The sequence below is a fragment of the Neovison vison genome, chromosome X, assembly GCF_020171115.1.
Source record: "Neovison vison isolate M4711 chromosome X, ASM_NN_V1, whole genome shotgun sequence".
NCBI lineage: Eukaryota > Metazoa > Chordata > Mammalia > Carnivora > Mustelidae > Neogale > Neogale vison.
Window position 1 is genome coordinate 99955034 of NC_058105.1, and position 22678 is coordinate 99977711.

At 36.7% G+C, this 22678-nt stretch overlaps 1 protein-coding gene across 1 annotated transcript in view; it reads right to left on the reverse strand.

Annotated features, from left to right (window-relative positions):
• CFAP47 (cilia and flagella associated protein 47) overlaps window positions 1–22678 on the reverse strand; it is a 515984-nt gene that overhangs the window by 171752 nt on the left and 321554 nt on the right. Inside the window, exons 47-49 of the mRNA XM_044235156.1 lie at window positions 6254–6450; window positions 5186–5329; window positions 4424–4597 (exon numbers count right to left, since the gene is read on the reverse strand). Coding sequence (XP_044091091.1) covers window positions 4424–4597; window positions 5186–5329; window positions 6254–6450 — 515 coding nt within the window. The remainder of the gene's footprint in view (window positions 1–4423; window positions 4598–5185; window positions 5330–6253; window positions 6451–22678) is intronic.

Genomic DNA, 22678 nt, shown 5'->3' on the forward strand with positions numbered 1-22678 from the left:
GTGTCTACAGGTTTGCCTCTTCTGAACAATTCATAGAAATCGTGTAACATGTGGTCATTTGTGACTAGCATTTTTCACTTAGCATAATGTTTTCAAGGTTCATCTGTTTTGTGGTATATATCACTATATCATTTCATTGACAAATGATACTAAATTGTATGATATGCCATATTTCATGTATCCACAAATGTGGAAATTCCGTTTGCTTCCACTTTTGTCTATTAAGACCAATGCTTCTATGAAAACATCTACGAGCTTTGAAGTGGACATAGATGCTCATTTGTCATGACATAGATATACCTAGGAGTGGAATTGCTGAAGCAAATGATAACTCAATATTTAACCTTCAGAGTTACTGCTTCCCAAACTGTTTGTCAAAGTGACTGTACCATTTTCTTTTCTACCAAAAAGGCATAATGGCTCCTATTTCTCTACATCTTCTCTCATAGTTTTTACTGTCATTTTGATTATAGCCTTCTTAGTAAGTTTGAAGTAGTATCTCATTGTGATTTTGATTTGCATTTTTCTAATGGCTAATAGGTTGACTGTCTTTTCATGTGCTTACTACTCATGTGCATATCCGCCCTGGGGAACGGTCTATTTATTTATCTATTTTTTTTAAAGATTCTATTTATTTATTTGACAGACAGAGATCACAAGTAGGCAGAGAGGCAGGCAGAGAGGCAGGCAGAGAGAGAGAGGGGAGGAAGCAGGCTCCCTGCTGAGCAGAGAGCCTGATACGGGGCTTGATCCCAGGACCCTGGGATCATGACCTGAGCTGAAGGCAGAGGCTTTAACCCACTGAGCCACCCAGGTGCCCCTTATTTATCTATTTTTAAAGATTATATTTATTTATTTGAGAGAGAGAGAAATTGAGAGGACAAGTGGGAGGAGGGGCAGAGGGAGAAGCAGACTCCCTGTGGAGCAGGGAGCCCGATGCTGGACTTGATCCCAGGACTCTGGGATCATGACCTGAGCCTAAGGCAGATGCTTAACTGACTGAGCCACCTGGGCACCCAGGAGCTGTCTATTTAAATTCTGTATGTTTCAGGGAGCCTGGTGGCTCTGCCAGATGCCTGGTCTTCTAACCAGATGCCTGCTTAGAAAAGGACTTTAATTTTGGCCCCCCAAGTTTTTTTTTTGGCCCCCTAAGGTTTTCTTGAGTAAATATTCTTCAGATTGTTTTAAGTTTTTGTTTAATTTCAAGGTCAGAAAATTTTCATTTTTGACAATTTTTGCCAGTGTTTTATTGCTTTTGAGGAGGAACAGATGTATACAACTCCTTGCTCTACCATTTTGGAAGTTCATATCTGCTGTTTTCCTTACCGCTTAACTATTTTCTACTACTTAACCACTTGGGTAAAATACCACAGCATTTTACCTGTATCTCAATTCTGTTCTCTGATTTTTTATTTTCTCTTTCATACTGAGGAAGTCCCAACCTTCTATAGAAAACTATTCTTATAGCAGTAAGATGAACTATAACTTAAAGGCCTTTTTAAAAAGGCATAACAATGTCTAGTAGCTGTAGTGCCTGGGTAGTTCAATGTGAGCATTGGGTTCTTGGTTTTGGCTCAGGTCATGACCTTGGCGTCATGAGATGGAGCCCCATTTAGGCTCCACACTGGGTGGGGTGCCTACTTAAGATTCTCTCTCTTCCCCCACCCCCCACCCCTGGCTCACACCCTTTCTCTCTTTCTTTAAAAAAAAAAGGACAAGTACAGCAATGAAAAATAGAACAAAGAAAAGATATGAGAAGAATATATTGAGTTTGAGTTGTTAGCAGATTGTCAAAATGCAGGTGAAGAGCAAGCAATCGAGAATGAGGAACTGACTTAACACATACCGCTCGAGTAACAGGGCAGGTGTGGCCCTTGTAACTTGATGACAGTTTGAAGTGAAGAAATGTCCAGGTGAGATGTTGTAAAGGCATAGGAATACTTTGGAAAATGGAAACTTGAAAAGACATCAGGAGGTTAGAGGGATAAAAGAACCAGATAAGTAATAATCAAGAAATGGCAAGGATATGAGAAATACACAATGATATAAAATAAAAGGTGAGGAGTTTTAAGAAGGCAGATTGACACTGTCAAACACTGCAGGAGTTTTGAGGCAGATACATCGGCAAAATAAGTGATATTTCTTGACCCAAAGTCAAAGGTAATTGCTGTGGCAGCAATTTCACAGCACAGTAGAAAAGCTTTAAATCGCCCATCGTAAATTAAGAAGTGATCATGCAACCATCGTTTTTTCAAAAAGTTTAGCAATTGTGGACAATAAAGATGATAATAGTTGAAGAAGAAGTAGTATACAGACAAGTATTCTCTGGTAATGGAAAAATTTGAGAATATACATTAAGGGAAATAATCCCACAAAGATGAAGATACTGAGAGTGGAAGAGCAGGGGGAAAGAATGTGAATCAGTCTTGAGTGCACTGAGGTAAATTTCATTTCACAGATGGAGGAATGAAGATGGAGAATCAGAAGCATTTCAGTGCTACTAAATCAAAAGTATGCTGAAAGCTGAAAGTATAAAGCAAAGATTCTCAGCCCGGACCTTCTCCTTGGTGCTACCTCTGTTGTTCCTCAACAGAATTTCTATTGAAATGCAAACAATCATCTTGCATTATGTATTAAATTTTGTATTACATTAAATGAAATGAAAGGGCAAATTCATATTGCTCATTATTCTGTGTTGATTAAAAACAATGGTAAATTTCAAATTAAGAAAGGAGATACTGTACCTATGGATAATATTTCTAGGAACAAATGTTTCTTAAATCTTAAATACTCTTAATAATAGTTCTTTTATAATTGTTGAAGCTCTTTAAATATAAAAATATGGAAAATCTTCCTTGAAAAAAACTATTAGGTACTTGACACTATAATCTACGCTGGGTATAAAAATGTGGATAAGAGGGGTACCTGGGTGGCTCGGTGACCTAAAGCCTCTGCCCTTGGCTCAGGTCATGGCCCCAGGGTCCTGGGATCAAGCCCTGCATTGGGCTCTCTGCTCAGCTGGGAGCCTGCTTCTCTCTGCCTACCTCTCTGCCTACTTGTGATCTCTGTCTGTCAAATAAATAAATAAATGAATGAAATCTTAAAAAAAAAAAAACATGGATAAGAGAGGCATGCCCCTTTTCTCAGTTTATAATCTGGTAGAAAATAATAAAAAGGTAATAGTAATATGATATAGTATGTCTGATGGTGGAAGCACATGAAAGATACCTAATCTCTAATTTTATAATCCATGAATTTTAAAAGCTATTCAAAAAAATTTTTATTACCATTCTGGGAAAAGTGGCATCTAGGACATGCCCTAAAGAATTAAAAGAAGTAAGACAAACACAGAGAAACAGAAGATAGGGAATGGGGTAGAGATTTCCAGATAGGAGCAAAAGGAAATACCATTTACTAAGGGCTGAGTGTTACTGGAGCCAAGAGTAGGAACGGATGACACTGAGCAGATGGGCTTTTAAAGGACAGCAAAAGTCAATTCAGGGAATATGGATTTGATGCTGAAGGTAAGAAATGAAACTGCCAAGTTTCAACAGGGGAATGACAAAATGAGATTTTTGTTCTTAATATTCACTCCATTTCCTATCCAGTAAGGAGAGAAGAAAACCAAAGCACATATTTTCTTTTTTCAGGATTATAAAACAAAAACAAAAACAAACCACAAAACAAAACCTAGAGGGTAAACCTAGAGAATTTCCAAACTTCTGCAGTACCCTCTGAAACTCAGGCACCTATGATGAATAGATATGTGAAGCTTCTTTCAAGGATTCTAGTAGGTACACAACAATTTGTAGATAAATGTGGGAGTGGGGAGTGGAAAAATGTATTTTAGGATTAGCTTAAATCAAGTGAGGAAAGCCAGATGTAAAACTTCATAAGAAACAGGGGCGCCTGGGTGGCTCAGTGGGTTAAAGCCTCTGCGTTTGGCTCAGGTCATGATCTCAAGATCCTGGGATCAAGTCCCACATGGGACTCTCTGTTCAGCTGGGAGCAGGGAGCCTGCTTCTCCCTCTCTCTCTCTCTGCCTGTCTTTCTGCCTACTTGTGATCTCTGTCTGTCAAATAAATAAATCTCAAAAAAATTTTTTAAGAGCTCTTGAAAATACTTTTGAAAATATCTTCTATTATCATAAATAACTTATTTGGGTGAAAATACATGATTCAAATAAGCAGCTTTTAATGTGCTTTATGATCATACACTAATACTTAGAAAACTTGTTTGTTGCTATTTCAACTTTATAATTGAAATGAACTTTGATAGCTGTTGGCCTAATAAAAAGTAGAATTCTAAACATTTCCTTATGTGGTACTTCACCTAGTTAAGTAAAATTAAATCTTTTTAAAATTTCACATAATTCAATATACTCCTTCTTAAAACACTTTGATCCTTAAAAAAAAAATCTTACCTTAAATGTTTGAATGGTCTTCGTATAATTGGGTACCATTATGGGTTTATTTGTCGTCTTCCCTACTTGACAGTCTATAGTGATATGTTCCAAGGCCAGGGGTTTTTTCCCAATCCCTTTTATGTCAAAGACATACTCCATACCATCTACTTCATTTTGTAGAGTAAGTCTTCCCTGTGACAAATCAACCAAATTTCAGCTCTATAGGAGTCAACAGTTGGATCTCAAACAATCTCTGCTATCCTATTAACTTTGAATCTGATTAATGAAATGAGCTTTCAAGGAGGTGTCAGTCACTGACTTTTCTGGTTTATGTATAAATACTTCTATTGAATGGATAAAGATTAATTTCCTGTGAAAAGCTCTGTATTTCTCTGACAGAGGTTATATTGGCATTCTCATACATAGCAAGTATATGCATTTTTATGTCCTTGTCAAAGAAATATGTCTTAAGAAAATATTCTCTGAAGTATCAACTATCTTAATGAATAAAAATAAAGGAACAATGATTTTACTTTGTTAAGCATGTTATGTAAAAATAGTCTAGATATAAGTACTGGCAGCCAATGGCATTGTGAATTTGAGATTTTGTCCCTCAAATTAAAAGATTTATTAAAGTTTCAAGCAGAGTGAATACTAATAATCAAAAGTATATAGTATATAACTTTTTTCCAAAAAAGTTTATAATAAATTACAAAGGTTAATATCATATAACAGTTCATTGACAAATTAATACTAGGAAAAAAATCAATGAGTTCATACCATAATCTCACATTCCAAAATAGGTTTGAATGTAAGGGGATACTGCACAGTTTCTCCTGGTCCAACATATAAAATAGAAGGTCCAAAAAACCATTCTCCTTCTATAGTAACTTGACATTTCCATTCATTCTTTGTCTTATTACTCTAAAGCATGAAAAAAAATGTAGAAAAATATCAGAAGGGTGATGTTGATAAATCTGAATTATGTATTAATTCTTGGTACTTTTAATAAAATTATATATTGTATTTTAAATTACATTTCAGGCTTTGAAAGTCATAGTTGTTAAGAACAACTATCAACAATGTGAATATTTAGCATAAGGGTGACTATGTATGCTTTCATTGTCATACTGGAGCACTGCCTAACAGGTTGACCCATAGATTATTTAATATTTAAAGAAATATTTGTTTGACTTATTAATTACTGTGAAAATTATAGAATGGTCTTAGAATTACACATTCTACTCCTAATTATGGGCGATCTATCTAGTAAATTGCTCAGATAGCAAAGCTTATACATCTCATCAGAGCAAATTTTCATGCTTTGAGCAGACTTTTCTTACATCTTTAATAATTAAAGAAACAAAACCAATTTCTAGTCTAGAATATTCAACATTCCTTACAGATATATTACCTTTTTCTATGCTGTAATGTCACTTTGAGAGCCAAGCTACAGCCAGTCATTGTTCTTAGAGCCCATGAACCCGTCTTAATTGTGAAGATCACAACTGAATTTGAAGCAGAGATTGGAAAGACCATAAGGGAGAGATCAAAAGGGAAAGGAATTCCCTTTTGAGTGGGAATGTGATGATAACTTAAAGAAGTTGGAGTTACTTTTTGAAGGAAAGAGATCCAACAGAAGTGATTAGTGAGGTACATAACATGGTAACATTTATATTGAAGAATAAGCTCTATCCTCAATGTGGAGAAACAAATGGCAGCAGATAATTTCTAGAATTAGAAATTCTAATAGTTCAAGATAAGAGGTTTGGAGGACTTTAATTGAGACAGTGGTAATGGGAATGGAGAAAAGTACCAAAAAACTAATTAAGTATAAGTACCACTTACGACTGGAATATGCTGGGTAAGGGCTTCAAATGCTGGTGTTTCAAATTCAAACCTGGCCTCTGGACGTTCTTCATTTACCACACCTTCAATGCAATAGACACGCACATCATACCGTGATATCAGCAAAATTTTACAAGGGTAGCGTCCAGGACTGAGAGGAACAAATCGTAAAGGAACTAGAACAGATCCATCTGCAACTATTAAAAAGAAAATTTTAAATAGCTTAGTCATTTTTGGTGGCATAAATCGTAAAATTTATTTTAGAGTAAAGCAATGTTTAATACTATTGTATTTAATTATATTTTATAATCTAGAAGAGATTAGCTTATCCTGAAGTAACACATTACCTCTAAATCACCAGGGCATAACCATCAAGTTTATTTATCAATGACAGAATATATCTTGTAGGGCGCCTGGGTGGCTCAGTGGGTTAAGCTGCTGCCTTCGGCTCAGGTCATGATCTCAGGGTCCTGGGATCGAGTCCCGCATCGGGCTCTCTGCTCAGCAGGGAGCCTGCTTCCTCCTCTCTCTCTCTGCCTGCCTCTCTGCCTACTTGTGATCTCTGTCAAATAAATAAATAAAATCTTTACAAAAAAAAAAAAAAAGAATATATCTTGTACATATGTTGTAGGAAGGTCTACTCCATAAAGTCACTCAGGCACCCATGCTGTGAATGATACCACTATCTTAGAGGTGTACCATTAGGGACACCTCTCTTCCTTTCTTGACAGGTCAAGAGAAGAAAAGTGGCTAGAAGCTTTCTCAAGGGCTTTTCAGTGCTCAACATAAAAGTAATACGCATTACAGATGACCCTCGAACAATACAGATTTGAACCACACAGGCCCACTTATACGTGGACTTTTTTTCAATAAACATAGTATAGTACTAGAAATGCATTATCTCTTCCTTAGGATTTTCTTAATATTTTCTTTCCTCTAACTTACTTTATTGTAAGAATACAATGCACAGAACAGTATACAATACAGTGTACAAAACAGTATACGAAACATTGTAAGAAGACAGCATACAAGTTATGTGTTAGCCAACTGTTAATGCTATTGATAAGGCTTCTGGTCAAGAGTAGGCTATTAGTAGTTAAGTTCTGAGGGAGTCAAAAGTTAAATAGGGATTTTTGACTATGCAAGGGGTAGGTGCTCCTACCACCTGTAATGTCCAAGCGCCAAGTGTACATTTAATTAGCCAGAACCAACCTCATGGCTCTAGCTAACTGAATGAGGGCTGAGAAGGAAACACATACATGGAATATTTGGTAAGTATTATTGTTTGCTCCATTTCTATGACTTAGGGGTACTCTGTCCTCTGGTAATCAAAATAATTTGCAGCTTGAGCAACAGATGGAAATAATTTTTCCATAGTTAATAACCAAGGGAAGCAGTTAGAGGTATGCCCAATTAATACTTCTTGTATCACCTTGTTATACCGTTTACCTTAGGTCAACAGCTAATATCAATTCTTACAGTAGGCAGACTAACTATGTTGGCCTTTTCCTTCTAAGCAACACTAATTTTTTTCTCTGAAGGTCACCATTTTCTTATTGTCCATAAAACGAGAAAACCACTATAAAAATCTCTCAACGCTAAAATTGGATGTAGCTTAAGAGTCTCAGGTCTCAAGCAAATTTCATTGATAATGGCAAAGTATTTAAGTAATAGATAAAAAAACAAATGGCAAGAAAATGTTCAAAGCCTAATTCTATATGAGGAAGTTCTCTGAAACCAAGAAAACAAGCCTATCAACCAATGGACCAGACAAGTATTATGACATTAATTAGCTATAATTTTAATTCACTCTCATTTAGCACCTCAAATGTTAAAAATGGCAAACATGTTTTTCAAATACACAAGTGTATGTCAAGAAAACCAGTCACATCTGCAAGAATATTAATTGCCTTAAATCATTTTAAAATCAAATTGTGATTTGTATTTGTGTTACCTGTTAGGTGTCATATATTACAAAACATATTATACAGAATGTTGCATATTGTATATTGTTATATGTCATATATTTTATACTATATATAATGTTAGTATTATATATTATATATTAAAAAACACTGAAAGTGCATCACATTTGAAATCTATTACATCTAACCAAAGTTCAAGATTATCAGCTGGTCTAAAGAGAAAATAAAGGCTGTCAGAATGTTGTTATTTTTATTCTATCCTATTCAAGTACAGGTTTTCATTGACTGTTTTCATTCTGAGCGAATTATTTGAGTTGTGGCAACATCATTAAAACAAACCAGGTCAGCTAATCACTTGATCAAAATTGTTCATTTATTAACAGAAATAAAGAAACCTCATTGTTCTCTTTCACAAACAGACTGAAATGAAAATATTTAGATTAAGTAATTTAAATAAAGTTAAACTGCATAGAAGAGGAAGCTTAAGCAACTTAACAGTAATTACTATTCTCATCAAAGATAAAGAATAACTAGCCATTTAATAGTAAACAATAACTGGAATGTACAAGTCCCAGTATAAAATTCTATCGGAAGTTTTATGTTATACACTCTTTCCCTTTCCCTAAAAATATCCACTTCCTAATGATACTGAGTCTGAAAGTGAAAGCCAAGGACATTCGTAAGTGTACATTTTCCAACTCATGAAATGTTCATGAGTAAAGACCACAAGGAATGCACGGTGCCAGCCTCTCTCCTTTACCAGTCCCAAAAGGAATCCATCATAACAGTGGAATTCAGAAAAATGACGGCTTTATTTCTGAAGATATATTGATATAACAATATTTGTTTATTTTCTTAAACATCTGAAGTAATGTAATTGATTCATGCCAGAAACGTAAGTAGGATAATCCATGCTTCTGGATTAAGGCACTCATCAGCCAGGATCCATATTCCCTTGGATGTAAAATAGCAGAAGTAGAAATGATTTTGATTATTTTTAAATATGGGAATTTTACTGGCCACATTATGCCATCAAACTATCATTCTCTTTTAGGGACATGTTTTCTCAAAGTCCTTTCCAATTCTGTACCAGAGCAGATGCCATCCATACCCTGCTAGATCCCTGGGCATTTAAATTCTTCCTGCAGGCAAATAGCTTTATAGAAAACTGTCTTTCTCTCTGAGGGCTTTCTCCTGGCATAGGAAGGTACTCAGCCCTCTTATGGATCAGGCCAGAAGTGATAGTTCATTGCCTGCATTTGCAGTCCTCAACAAATAATGTATGAAATTGGTAGAAAAATAACCCAGGGTCTTCGACCATTGGTAGGAATAACTCTGAGGTGAATTCTACATGAACTCCTAGAGATCCCCAGTGCAACTGAGCCTAAATTATTAACAGTGGCAACTGCTCATCAACACTACCTGAATTGGCTTTTCCTTGCTGTCTCTCACTCTCTCACACTCCTACTGATGTTTCCTGCGATCACCTCTCAAAGTACCCACCCGCTTTCAGGGTTTGCTGCTGGGGATCCCCCAACCAAATACACACCCTTAGGCCCAGGAAAGAGAGCTTCCTATCCAGGGCCTCGTGCTTTCTAGGGCCTTTGTGTCTCCTCTGTCATTGTCTCCCTGCCCATACAAGAAGTACATGGGCTCATTGGGGCAGGCCTATAGGGAACCAGCCCCAGCCAAGTTTCCAGTTCATGTGATGCCATCATTCACAATCCAAACTGTTGGATCCAATTTTCAGGGCTTGCACAGGACTCTTCACTTTGGCAGTCCTCTCATCAGAACACTCCTGGAATTGAAGCTTAAGGTGTGGCTATCAAGGGGAAGATGTAGACCAAAATTAATTACATGGGCTGAGGCATCCACAAATTTGTACACGAGACCCCTTATGGTACACGCTGTTGAAGGTGAAGGAAGGGAGAGAACGGAGTAGGCACCTGGCCAGAGCCCAGCTATTCTGTGCTATCATATTCTTGTGCAAAACTCTAAGGTGGCCAAAAATTCTAAATTCAAACGTGGTCTTACAGGTTGGTTTATATTTGTCAAGGTGGAATAACAGAATATAGTCTATTTAAAAATTTGTTATTTTGATTTACTACTTAAAAATTTTAGACATATGATATATGGGCTTGCATCTGTACTTTTGACATGGTATCACGTATGTTCTGAACAATCTGGACCCATCCTTTTCATCCCCTACTCTACTTAGATGGAGCTCACCTGGTGCCTTGACTTGACAGATGATCCTGGTAACTGTGGCCAGTTCCCAGGGTTCTATAATCAAAGATAACCAAATGTATCTAAATTTACCAGATTACAGGTACTGAAGGAAATAAAGGAAATAAAGACAGACTCTCTCTAGTGAAAGAATACATAATTTTATGTTAACATTAGCTACTAGAAGAAGTCGTGTGATCTATAGTTTTTGAAATAACACATAAAAATATACTGCGCTCAGATCCTAGAAAGGTCATGTTTGGCAGAATAAGTCAATACTGTTCTTTTCGTCAGCTATTACTACAAAAAGAAACTACCTCAAAACTTAGTGGTTTAAAGAAACAACCATCTATTTGCTCATGGTTCTGGGGTCTGACCTCATTTGGGAAAGCTTACCTACTTAATGTGGTATTAGCTGGGCTCACTCATGATTTGGGACCTCAACTAGGAATTCTGTCCAAGAGCTCTCTAATCTACGAGATGAACCAAATATGTTACATACACTACGTGAAAATTACTAGCTACAAAAGAAGGCCCTAATGTATAAATGGTTATCATATATCTGCTACTTTTACCCTTAGTAAACCACTGGCCAAAGCAAGCCACAGGCCAAGACCAGGGTCAACAAGGAAGGGGAGACTACATAATACATGTGTACAGGCAGATGTGATCCATTTAAGCTTTACTGAAACATTCTACCGTGTCTTAACTGCAAAGAGACGTGTATAAAACTGATAAGGTGAGAGAGTTAAAAATTCCAGTTTCTAGTTTTAGCTCTCTTTCCTATATTGTGTGACCTTGGGCAAACAATTTTAAAAGAGTCTTTTTTTTTTTTTTTAGCACATAAATTCTTAATCTGGTTAAATTAGGGAGTAAGATTTAATCAGTGGCTTTTAAACATTTTTTTTTTGGCTTGGGGGGGTTACTGTGTCTGAAAAATACCTACGACAGAATCTCAATATATAAATATAAAGCAAAGTAACCTAGAGTTGATCTGGTTGAAGTTAAGATGAGAAGCTAGAAGGCTCCATTCATTTCCACAGCCCCCCTACAGACAAACAAAAGCACTTTAAAAGAATGTCAGGGCTCTACAGAATGTAATTTGATTCACTCACCTCTATTAGGTTTCTTTCTGCCTTGCTATTTCATGATTAGATGAAAGTGCAGCAGAAATTTGGAAGAGACTGAGTAATACAGTAAAATGGTTATTATCTTCTATACTTAATTATTTAGGTATATTATTAGCAAGCATATCGTAACTCAGAAAATGAAGTACCTAGAGAATTACTATATTTACGATACAAACTAATTTATAAAAATGAATTTATAATAAATATTTATTTGTTATAAATTAATGCATGAGTAATTACATTTTCAGAGAAATTTTTTTTTTTAAAAGATTTTATTTATTTATTTATTTGACAGAGCGAGATCACAGTAGGCAGAGAGGCAGGCAGAGAGAGAGAGAGGGAAGCAGGCTCCCCGCTGAGCAGAGAGCCCAATGCGGGACTCGATCCCAGGATCCTGAGATCATGACCTGAGCCGAAGGCAGCGGCTTAACCCACTGAGCCACCCAGGCGCCCCTCAGAGAAATTTTTGACCTATTTGCTAATCCCACTTCCATCTACTACCGGAAAGTTTCAGCATACATTTTTTTTCTATCCTACAAATAAAAAGATCAAATCACATGCTAGTTGGAATTTTACCCATTTTAGTTATTTTATTGTGTTTTTATTGTCACATGAGCATCTGCCTTCACAAATACTCAGATAAAGTCAGTGATAGATTCACTGTGTGCTAATGATTACTCATTACTGACCTTCTTCATTTAATACCAAAAACGAATTCACAGACCTGTACCCCTGGGGCTAATAATACATTATATGTCAATAAAAAATAAACAAATAAAAAATTAGTTAATTAATAAAATAAAATTTTTTAAAAATACCAAAAATGCCAAAATACCAAAATACCGAAAGTATGCTGTAGACTTCATATAAACAAGAAAAGGATTCAGCAATTACAAATTTTAGATCTGTTTGATTTATTTTGTAAAATGTTTTCTTTTTTTTTTTTTTAAGATTTTATTTCTTTATTTGAAAGAGAGACAGAGACAGAGCATTAGCAGGGGGCAAGAGGCAGAGGGGGAGGGAGAAGTAGACTCCCTGCTCAGTAGAGCGCCCAGGACCTTGAGATCAGGACCTGAGCCAAAGGCAGACATTTAACCTACTGAGCCACTTAGGTGCCCCAAATATTTTCGTTAGTAGAAGTATAGTTTAGTACCATTCACTCAGGAAAAACTGTTTTCTGAAACGGCTTGCTGCTTAAATTGTTAAATTTATTAGACTATCCAATAAAGTAACAGCAATTTAAAATGATAAAGACCTATATATTTATAAACAAATTCGCTTTTTGAAATATTGGTTAAAATGGATTTTATCACTTCAAAAGAGACTCAACTACTTTTGCTTTTCTATCACCAGGAAGATCTCAAATAAATATAACATTTAAGAGTGAAAACAGAGGGATAAAAAGAGAAAAAGGGAAAAGGGAAGAAAGGAACAAGGAAGGAGGATAATTATAAAGAAGAGAGGGAAGCAGGAATCAAAGAAGGAAAAAGAAAGTTTGGGGGGATGCTAAGACAATGGCATGTGACCTTAATTTTCCTAACCAATTCTAAATGGCTGAGAGCACTGGACTTATTTCCCCACGAAGTTCTTTAAGTATCTGTAACCAGGAAAGACTGGTACGCAATTCCCGGTCAGATTTTGCTGAAAGCCAATACTTGAACATCCTCACAGGTGCCCTAAAGCAGAGGAAGAATTCCAGACAGAAAGATCAAAGTGCAGTAATAACTAAATGGCAAAAACTGGCAATTATTTGCAGCAGAGCTATGGTAGGCTTAACTGGCAGACGAGAGCCTAATCCCATTAATTGTGTTGGTCAAGTCTAGTAGGCCTTTACTAACGTCCCGTCAGCTTGATCTTTCAATTATTTAAAGAAGTATAATAAAATCTCCCACTCTGAGGGTTTGTTCATTTCTTCTTCCATATTTGTCAAATATTTCTTTACACATTTTGAGATTATGTGGTTAGGTAAAACTAAGTTTGGAATTTTTCTCTACATTGGATGATTTTTTTAAAAGATTTTATTTATTTGACAGAGACAAACACTGCGAGAGGGAACACAGGCAGGGGGAGTGGGGGAGGAAGAAGCAGTCCTCCTGCCCAGCAGGGAGCCTGATGCAGGGAATCCAATGTGGGGCTCAGTCCCAGGACCTTGGGATCATGACCTGAGCCAAAGGCAGACGCTTAACCACTGAGCCACCCAGGAACCCACACTGGATGATTTTTTGAAATTAATGTATTTATTTGCTTTAAAGTCTACTTATTCTAATATATTTATGCCAGCTAATTCTTGATTAGTATATACGTATATTACTAGGTATGTACATTTCTAGATATCTTACCAATTAATTTTGTCAACAGCATAAAGCTGCACTTCACTTTCCATTCTGAAAATATCAACTTTCACAGTTTTGTCTGTTTCTATTTATCATGATTAATGATGTATTTGTGTGGAACATCTCATACGGTACATTTCTGTACTACATGCTTCCTTCAGTTTTTCTCTATTCTTGCATTCTATTGGACTCATCAAAGTGTTCTTTATTTCCTTTTATGCCACTGCTGGTTCAGAAATTGTGCTGGGGTGCCCAGGTGACTCATTTGGTTAACTGTTGTTTGGTTAACTGAGGTGTCCAGGTGCCCAGATGGCTCAGTTGGTTAAGTGTCTGACTTTCCCTCTCAGGTCTTAACCTCAGAGACATGTGGCCAAGCCCAGTGCTGGGTTCCATGCTGGATATGAAGCCTGCTTAAAAAAAAAAAATGGGGTGCCTGGGTGGTGGAGTCACTTGGGTGTCTCAGTTTAGGCTCAGGTCATGATCTTAGGGTCTCTATGGTTGTGGGATTGAGCCATTGGTTAGACTCTGTTTCAGTGCCGAGTCTGCTTAAAAAAATGACTCTCTCTCCCCGTCTCGCCCCCCCTCAAATAAATAAATACATCTTAAAAATAAAGAAATTATATATCAAATCTCTATATTTTTTGGTTGTCCCAAGTTTTCAAAATTTACACTTTATAAAAAATATATTAAAATAGTTCAAACTTCTTCCCCTCAATACAAGAACCTTATATGTCTAATGGTAATACCCATCCTCCAATATAGTTATTATCTAGTAATGGAGTTCACTTTGCTTTTAGAACACTGAATTATTCATTATTATTTCCATAGTCAATCCTCACTGAGATTTACACACACTTATTGATGATTTTAATAACCACTGTTACTGGATCCTAATTCTTTTTTCTGAATTAAATTTCCTTCATTCCTAAGTAGGTCCTCCATTTGTTCTTTTAGCAAATATCTGTGAGTTTTAAATTGTCTCAACCTCATTGTTGGATTGAAAATATTTTTATTTCATCCTTACTCTTGAGTGATAGTTTACTGGGATTTAAAATTCTAGGCTGACAGTTAATTTGCTTCAGCACTGTAATTCCACTGTCTTCTGGCTTCTATTCTTACTGTTGGGAATTCTACCTTTGCTATAATTTTTTGTTCCTTTGAAAATCATATCTTTTTGTCTTGTTGCTTTTCAGAATTTCTCCTTTACCCCTCTATGGTTTCATTATAACCCATTTAAGTGTGAATTTAGGTGTCACTCTCTTATCTTCTAGCATTAAAAGAAGTCATTTCTGCCTTTTCTTTTCTTGCTTGCTCCTATAAAAAGGAGAGGGGTCTCTTTCCTAGGTGGTCATCTGCCTGTCTCCACAGGTAACTCAATGCATCCCCATGGGCCAATTTCCTGTAGCAGAGAAGCATCCATCTATTAGATGTAGGGAGGATAGGGTCTTACATCCATTGGCACTTTTCAAATAATCTAGGGAATATTGACATTTTAGGAAATTGTGTTATTTTCCCATTAATGGATAAACTCTACTGTCACCAGTAACAGGAACCACAAATCACCTGGACTCTTCCCATCTCTGCTACCACCCCCAGACCTACATGCTAGATTTTGTACAGCCTTGATAGAATGATGTTCCTCCACATTTTCCCCAGCAGCGGGAGTCATTTTAAGTCCAGAGGGTTTGGATTTCCAAGAGGAATGCCGCAAAAGAAGTCTTACTAGAGGGCCGTCTTGGAAAATATTTCACATAGATTCATTTACTCATTAGGAAAAAAAAAAAAAGGTTTAAAACACCTACTATGTGCCAGAAGGGGTGCAATGAGGAGGCAGCTTTCTAGTTTTCTGGTAGGTGCAGATAATAAATTTCTGAGGAAAAGACAGATTGTGGGACTACACTGTTTCCTTTTTATACCTAAATTTTCTTTTAATTACGCATGAGCTGTGGAAGCTATTAAATGTGTTTTTCAATCAGGCCACATCAGCTCAGTAATTACTGGGAATTTCTCATAGGACTTATGTAAATGGGTGGCTGTTATCTTTCCTTTCCATTGCTACTGAATTTTTGAATTTCTGTATGTATTCATGGATCATTTAATGGAAAATTAGAAGAGAGCTTTTTATGGAGTTGCAGCTTGCCAATATTTTAACTAGGAAGTCGTCTTTCTTTCTATATAAATTTTTAAGATAAAATTTCCAAAAGAAAAGAACTGAAATAAAATTTCTAATTAACCCCTCCAAGAGGAAGGAAGCAAGGGATTACTGATGGTAAATTAACTGTCTTTTGCATTTTTTAATTTCAAATACCATAAACTTTCTTTAATTGTCATGTGTTAAGAATAAAATCTGTTTTAAATAGAGTTGATTTTTAAGTTCTTATAGATTGATTTACTAAGAGTGCAAATTAATTTAAGCTGTTAGCCAGCCAATAAACAACACATTCTCTAGGACTTAAACTAGGGGAAAAGTCTTATGCAATTTTTGATTAAATGTCTTCCTAAACATATTATGGCATAGCATATGTTCACTATTGAAGATCTAATAGAAAGATTAAGATGCTGTTTAAAGTTCATATTTGTTTTTGCTTGCGGGCTGTATGTCCATAGACATAAAACAATAAAAGGCAAACTGGGAGACACTAATAGAACTGAAAGTATCTACAATAAAACTATAAGGATAATACGATATACTCCATTTTGGATATTATAATCATGTAGACTTGATTATAGCAAATTATTTGATTTAAAGTATGTTTTCTTTCACAATATATGCCACAATCTTGTTTCATGAATGTAAGGTGGGAGGAAGAAAGAACCTGGGGCTGGCAGAACCCCAGACGTTGGGATAAGACACAGATTAACAACTGAACAGGCTGGAAACTCTGACTCTGAGAGGATAGGTATGGGAAGGGAAGCCAGATGAGAAAGGAGGATTAGTCAAACATTTGTGACTGGGATTTTCAAAAACGGAAGTGACATTATAATCAAGTATGTGGACCAGAGATAAGAAAAACTAGGTCTGATTGATGTCAGAGACCTGTTCTATAGTCAAGAAAGACCCAGGATCCCGAGTTCAGAGGCAAGATTCTTGTTCAAGAGAACTTGGGCTGTTTAGAACAGGAGTAGATGGCAGGACGAGTGAGTGTACCAGTACCTAGGGAGGGAGTCTGCAAACAACTAGTTTGGATTTTAAGAAATAGAGTAGAAACTTACACCAGGATACTAAAACATGAGGGTTAGAGGAAGATGCATCACAAGGATGAGAGCATAGAAAGGAGGAGCCAGGGTTGCCTGGTTGTAGATTCATACTATAGTACTACTCAAGAGAGGGCAGGTATGACAGGGGAGACCCACAGACAGCACAGGTGAGAGCCAAGATCCCAGGTCTCAGGACCTGGGATGAAATACATGAGCAGAGACGGGAGGGGAAAGGGAAAGAAACTGAACAGTCTAGGAAAGCTGCTGACAGTAGAATGAGAATTCCTTAAAATATTAACAGTAAGACAACATTGCAGTATGGGATCCATTTTACCTGCTTCCTGAGATTCCCTTGGTTCTGCCACCTCCGGCAACCTCGCTACTTGTCCCGCCTCCATGTTCCCCTGCCTGAGGATGACCTGCAACTTCCTTCAGAACTAATGGAGCCAACCCCTTGGCCACTGCTTGATGGACAAGTAGATCAGTCCCAAGTTCAGAATTTCTGTGGCATTCTGTAGGGCCAGGGAAGGCCACCTCAAAGCCGAGGGCCATTCACTCCCATGGAGTAAAATCTGGCCAATAGGTATAGGAGACAGGAGGTAAACATGAAGACAAAATTATTTCCCTTCCTCTTTCACAGTGATTGCTCAGAATGCTTTTCATACAGTTTTTCTTTCTTTTTGTTTTTTTTTCTTTTTTTTAAGATATTGTTTATTTATTTGAGAGCAAGAGAGACAGAGAGAGAAATTACAAGCAGGAAGGATAGGGAAGAGTAGACTCCCTACTGAGCCAGGAGCTAACATGGGGCTCAATCCCACGACCCTGGGACCATGATCCGAGCCGAAGGCAGACGTCTAGCCAACTGAACCACCCAGGCTCCCCTTCACATAGTTTTTCAAAGTGCTACCTGTTAAGCAACCTGTTGCATCTATTCATGGAGGTAAATAGTGGGCACTGAGTTAGCAGCTAGAGCATCATTCATTGTTTTGTTTCCCTTTCTTCCCTTCCTTGTTTCTCTTTCTCTCACTCTCATTGCCCTGAGTTTTCACCTCCCAAGTAAAGCATCAGTATTTAATTCTTGCACCAGTCTCTTCAGTGTCTACGGGACTCAAACTAAGATAATCACTATACAAAAAATAAAGACTTGATGTGACATCTTACATGGCCTCCTGAAGGGACTTTGATTTTCTGGGCTTGATTTTCTTCATTTGTAAAATGGAGATGTAAAGTGATGGCATTACACCACACAGCAATGGATCCCTAACTCTAATTAATGTGGATTAACTATGACAGTGATTTGGAAGGAAACTTTTAAAAATACATTTATTTATTGATTTTAGAGAGGAGGGGAGGGCTGAGGGAGAGAGAGTCTTAGGCAGACTCCAGGGTAAGCAAAGAGCCTGAAGCAGGGCTCCGTCTCACAACCCTGGGATCACAACCTGAGCTGAAACCAAGAGTCTGATGCTCAACTGACTGTACCACCCAGGCGCCCCACTTCATATATATATATATATATATATATATATATATTTTTTTTTTAAAGTAGTCTCCATGGAGCACCGGGTGTGGAGCATAAATAATGACTCTTGGAACATGAAAAAAATAAAATTAAGATGTTAAAATAAATAAAGAAATAAATAAAGTAGGCTCCATGACCACTGTGGAGTCCAGTATGAGGCTTGAATTCCCAACCCTGAGAACAAGACTAGAGCTGAAATCAAGAGTCAGGCACTTAACCAACTGAGCCACCCAGGCACCCCAGAAACTTAACATATAGGTTCCTAGACCTCTTCCAACCTGGGAGTGATTCCGTAAGTCTAGATTTGGGCCTGAAAACTGTACTTTGTAAAAGGCATCCAAGTGTCACTGATGTACAACCAGGGTTGGCAACAAACAGCAAAGTGGGGGGAGCACAGGCTTCGGATACTACTATTTCCAAATCCCTTTCATTTGTGTCAGAAACCTAACTAAAACTAGCAGGAACCACAGAGGTAATTTGTTGCCCCACTAATTGGCATGTACAGAAGGAATGACCACTTTTACAATGACAGATTCCAGAGATACACCTGGAGTTATAACATGTCATCCTTCTTTCTCTATGCTGACCTCATTCTTAGAGGCTCTACCCACTTACCCCAGACTTATATCCTACCAGCTTAGCAGACCTGGGGGAAAAACCCCTTTTCCAAAATTTCAGGAAAGGTCTAAAAGCTGACAGTCCCTGAATTAACTGTGGACAACTGAAGTCCTGAAACAATTTTTGTAACCAGATGAATAAACATTCCAATGACTAGAGAGCTAAGGAGACAAGCACTTAGCAGTTTGAATTGTGTATCAGGTTATCATGTGCCCAACTGCCGCCATTTCTATTAGTCTATAAGCTTCCTGAGGACAGGAACTTTTTATGATTTCCTCATCATTTGAATACCCTTAAAACAAATCCAAATGAATGAGTGAAACTCTTTTAAATCTTCAATAAAATATAATGAAGTTTCTAACAAAAATAGATTTTAAAAAGTAAAAAAAAAATATGAAGAATGGAAGAGGTACAAATATTACAATTAAACAATAAATTTGGGACAAATAATTAAATAAAATTCAACACAGCTTAGATAGGGACATAGATATAGATTATTAATTGAATTACTTTTTTAATTCCTTAAAATCATTTTTATATGATAAAACATATACTTTGTTTATTTATTTTACATATAAAATATTTATATGAGAAAACATATACTATGCCCAGAAAAATCAATCCAAGCTATCAATTCTTCACAGAAATTCTTTATTTTAAAAAATTTTTTCTCCACAAAAAATCTTTCCTAACTTTCCCAGTAAGCATTTCCAGTACTTTCTGTCCATATTAAGATTTATTTGAGGGCGCCTGGGTGGCTCAGTGGGTTAAGCCGCTGCCTTCGGCTCAGGTCATGATCTCAGGGTCCTGGGATCGAGTCCCGCATCGGGCTCTCTGCTCAGCAGGGAGCCTGCTTCCCTCTCTCTCTCTCTGCCTGCCTCTCTGCCTACTTGTGATTTCTCTCTGTCAAATAAATAAATAAAATCTTTAAAAAAAAAAGATTTATTTGAATCACACAATTACAGCTCAAATATTCTGATAAAGATCTATATATTACTGTATAGTTTCTACCTCAAAAATCACAATGTCAACTGCAAGTCTAAGATCTCTCTTTCCTAAGTCACAGAAAGGCAAATATTATATGATAGTTTATATGTAGAATCTAAAAAACAAGAACAAAAAAAGAACAAATAAACAAAAAAACCTAGAAACAGAACCTCAAATACACAGAACAAACTGATGGTTGCCAGAGAGGAGAGAATGGGGGGATGGGCAAAATGGGCGGAGGGGAGTGGGAAATACAGGCTTCCAGTTATGGAATGGATAAGTCACAGAGATGAAAGGCACAGCATAAGGAATATAGTCAGTGACACTATAAGAGCATTGTACAGTGACAGACGGGAGCCACACTTCTGGTGAACATAAACATGCAGCATAATACACAGACTCTGCTAATCACTATGTCATACACATGAAAATAATATAACACCATGCGTTAAGTATACTTCCATCAGTCACTCAACTGGTAAATAGAAAATTTCTTTTTCTGAGAAAAACCAAGGTTGTTGGCTAAAAAGAAAATTTTTAAAAATGACATTTCTATAGGGCAGTTTATATAAAAGGGAGACACCAAGTTATAACCTGCCGCAGGTCAGGCAATGAATAAAACTGAAGAAGAGATACCCTGAAACGGAAAGAGATAGGAGTGAACATTCACAGCAGCTCAGTCACTTACCCATCCTCAGGGTGGCCTGGGCTGAGGCCAGAATACAAGAGCACATGACCCACTTTTCTGCCTCCGCTGAGGAATCTGTGAGCAGTGATATGAATTGAGGAAAATATCTGATCAACAGGACTGATCCCTGTACCCAGAAGTGTGATTAGGGAAGAGGCTCAAAAGATTCAGTTACTCCCCATGAACACATTCCCCAAAGGTGATGCATATCAGGGATCCACATTAGGAGAAAAAGTATTCCCGAAAGCAGGACAATCAAGAAAATAGAAATATCGATTGTCAGACCTTGAAATTTGTATATCAAGTGTTAATAGGTTTACCTCGTAAGTACCCACTCCCCTGCTGACCACTGAAGCTACATCCTTTCTTCTTTCACTCTATCACCAGACCCCCTTTTCCTAATGATAGATCACAACTATGCTTCTACATGAAGTCAGTTAGGTGCACCTGGGACAGCCCTCCACATCCCAGAGATGGTTAAAAGGCACCTCTCTGAGAGAAGACAAGATTATTATTTCCTTCCACAAGAGCTGTGATCACACCAGCTGTCATGACACTTATTAAAACATTATTAAACTTATTAAAACTTATTAAACTTATTAAAATAGAAGACAAAGATCAAAATATTTTAAGCATAAAAGACAAAACGAAAATTCTCTAAGATTCTATGTTTAATATTAAAGAAACATAGTGAGACATAGGAATGGTAAATAATCATAGACATAATACTGAAAAGCTGACTTTAAATACCTACATTATGTTTTATTACACGTATATATGATATTACAAGGGAATGTGTCACTGATGCAATGAATGCACAATTTATAGTACTATAATTGCCCATAAACTTAAGAAGAAAATTCTATTTCAGGCACTATTTTTCCTCTGACTTTTATTTTTAAAAAATGGACTTTCTTTTGTTCACACACACACACACACACACTCACACACAAAATGATAAAGCAGCAACAAGGAAAATTGTGATTTCCTAAAGTATGTAAGTATACTTACCTAACTACTTTCCTGACTTCTGAATTTTAGTAAAGTTCTGTGCATTCAATTTAATATACTTTAGTTAAAATAACTTCTGAACACCCATGTATGAAAATACAAAATGAATTTACAAATTCATCTTCATAAGAAAAGAATGACTATTACACCAGAATCTTCAAATATAAGAAAAAAATTGATCAACCAGGGAGATAAGAACAAGTCATTATTTTCAGTCAGGTATTATATGGATAGAAACAACTGATATAAAATAGAAATGGCTGAAAGTTATAAACAGAGCAAAAATTATACATATCTAATATGTCAATCTAGTCACCAACAATTTGTAGACCATTTGAAACTGAAAACCAGATGCTGGACCATTTTTATTGAAACAGTGAAGACAAAGTTTGGGTTAAGTTCTCATATGGCTAGTCCTACTTCTCCATGCCACAACCACTGTCAGCACATCTCACTAGCTAGTTATCCGAATAAGTAATACTCTTAGTCACAAGATAGAATGAAAGAATAAGCCACAGAAAAGCAACTACCAATAATGAAAATGTCACTCAGAATATGTCCCAAGGATGGCAAACACTAGGGACAATTTTCCACAACAAATTCTAAAAGACAAGGATTTTCTCTATCTTACGTGCCTTAACGTTGCTTATTTATACAGAGTAAGCCCTCAATAAATATTTGTTGAATAAAGTATCCCATAATCTAGCATCTCTGTTCAAAGATGGTAAAGATAATACGTTCTAGAGTAAATTAAGCAATTATGTCACTATCTACTTGATTCTAGTTAACC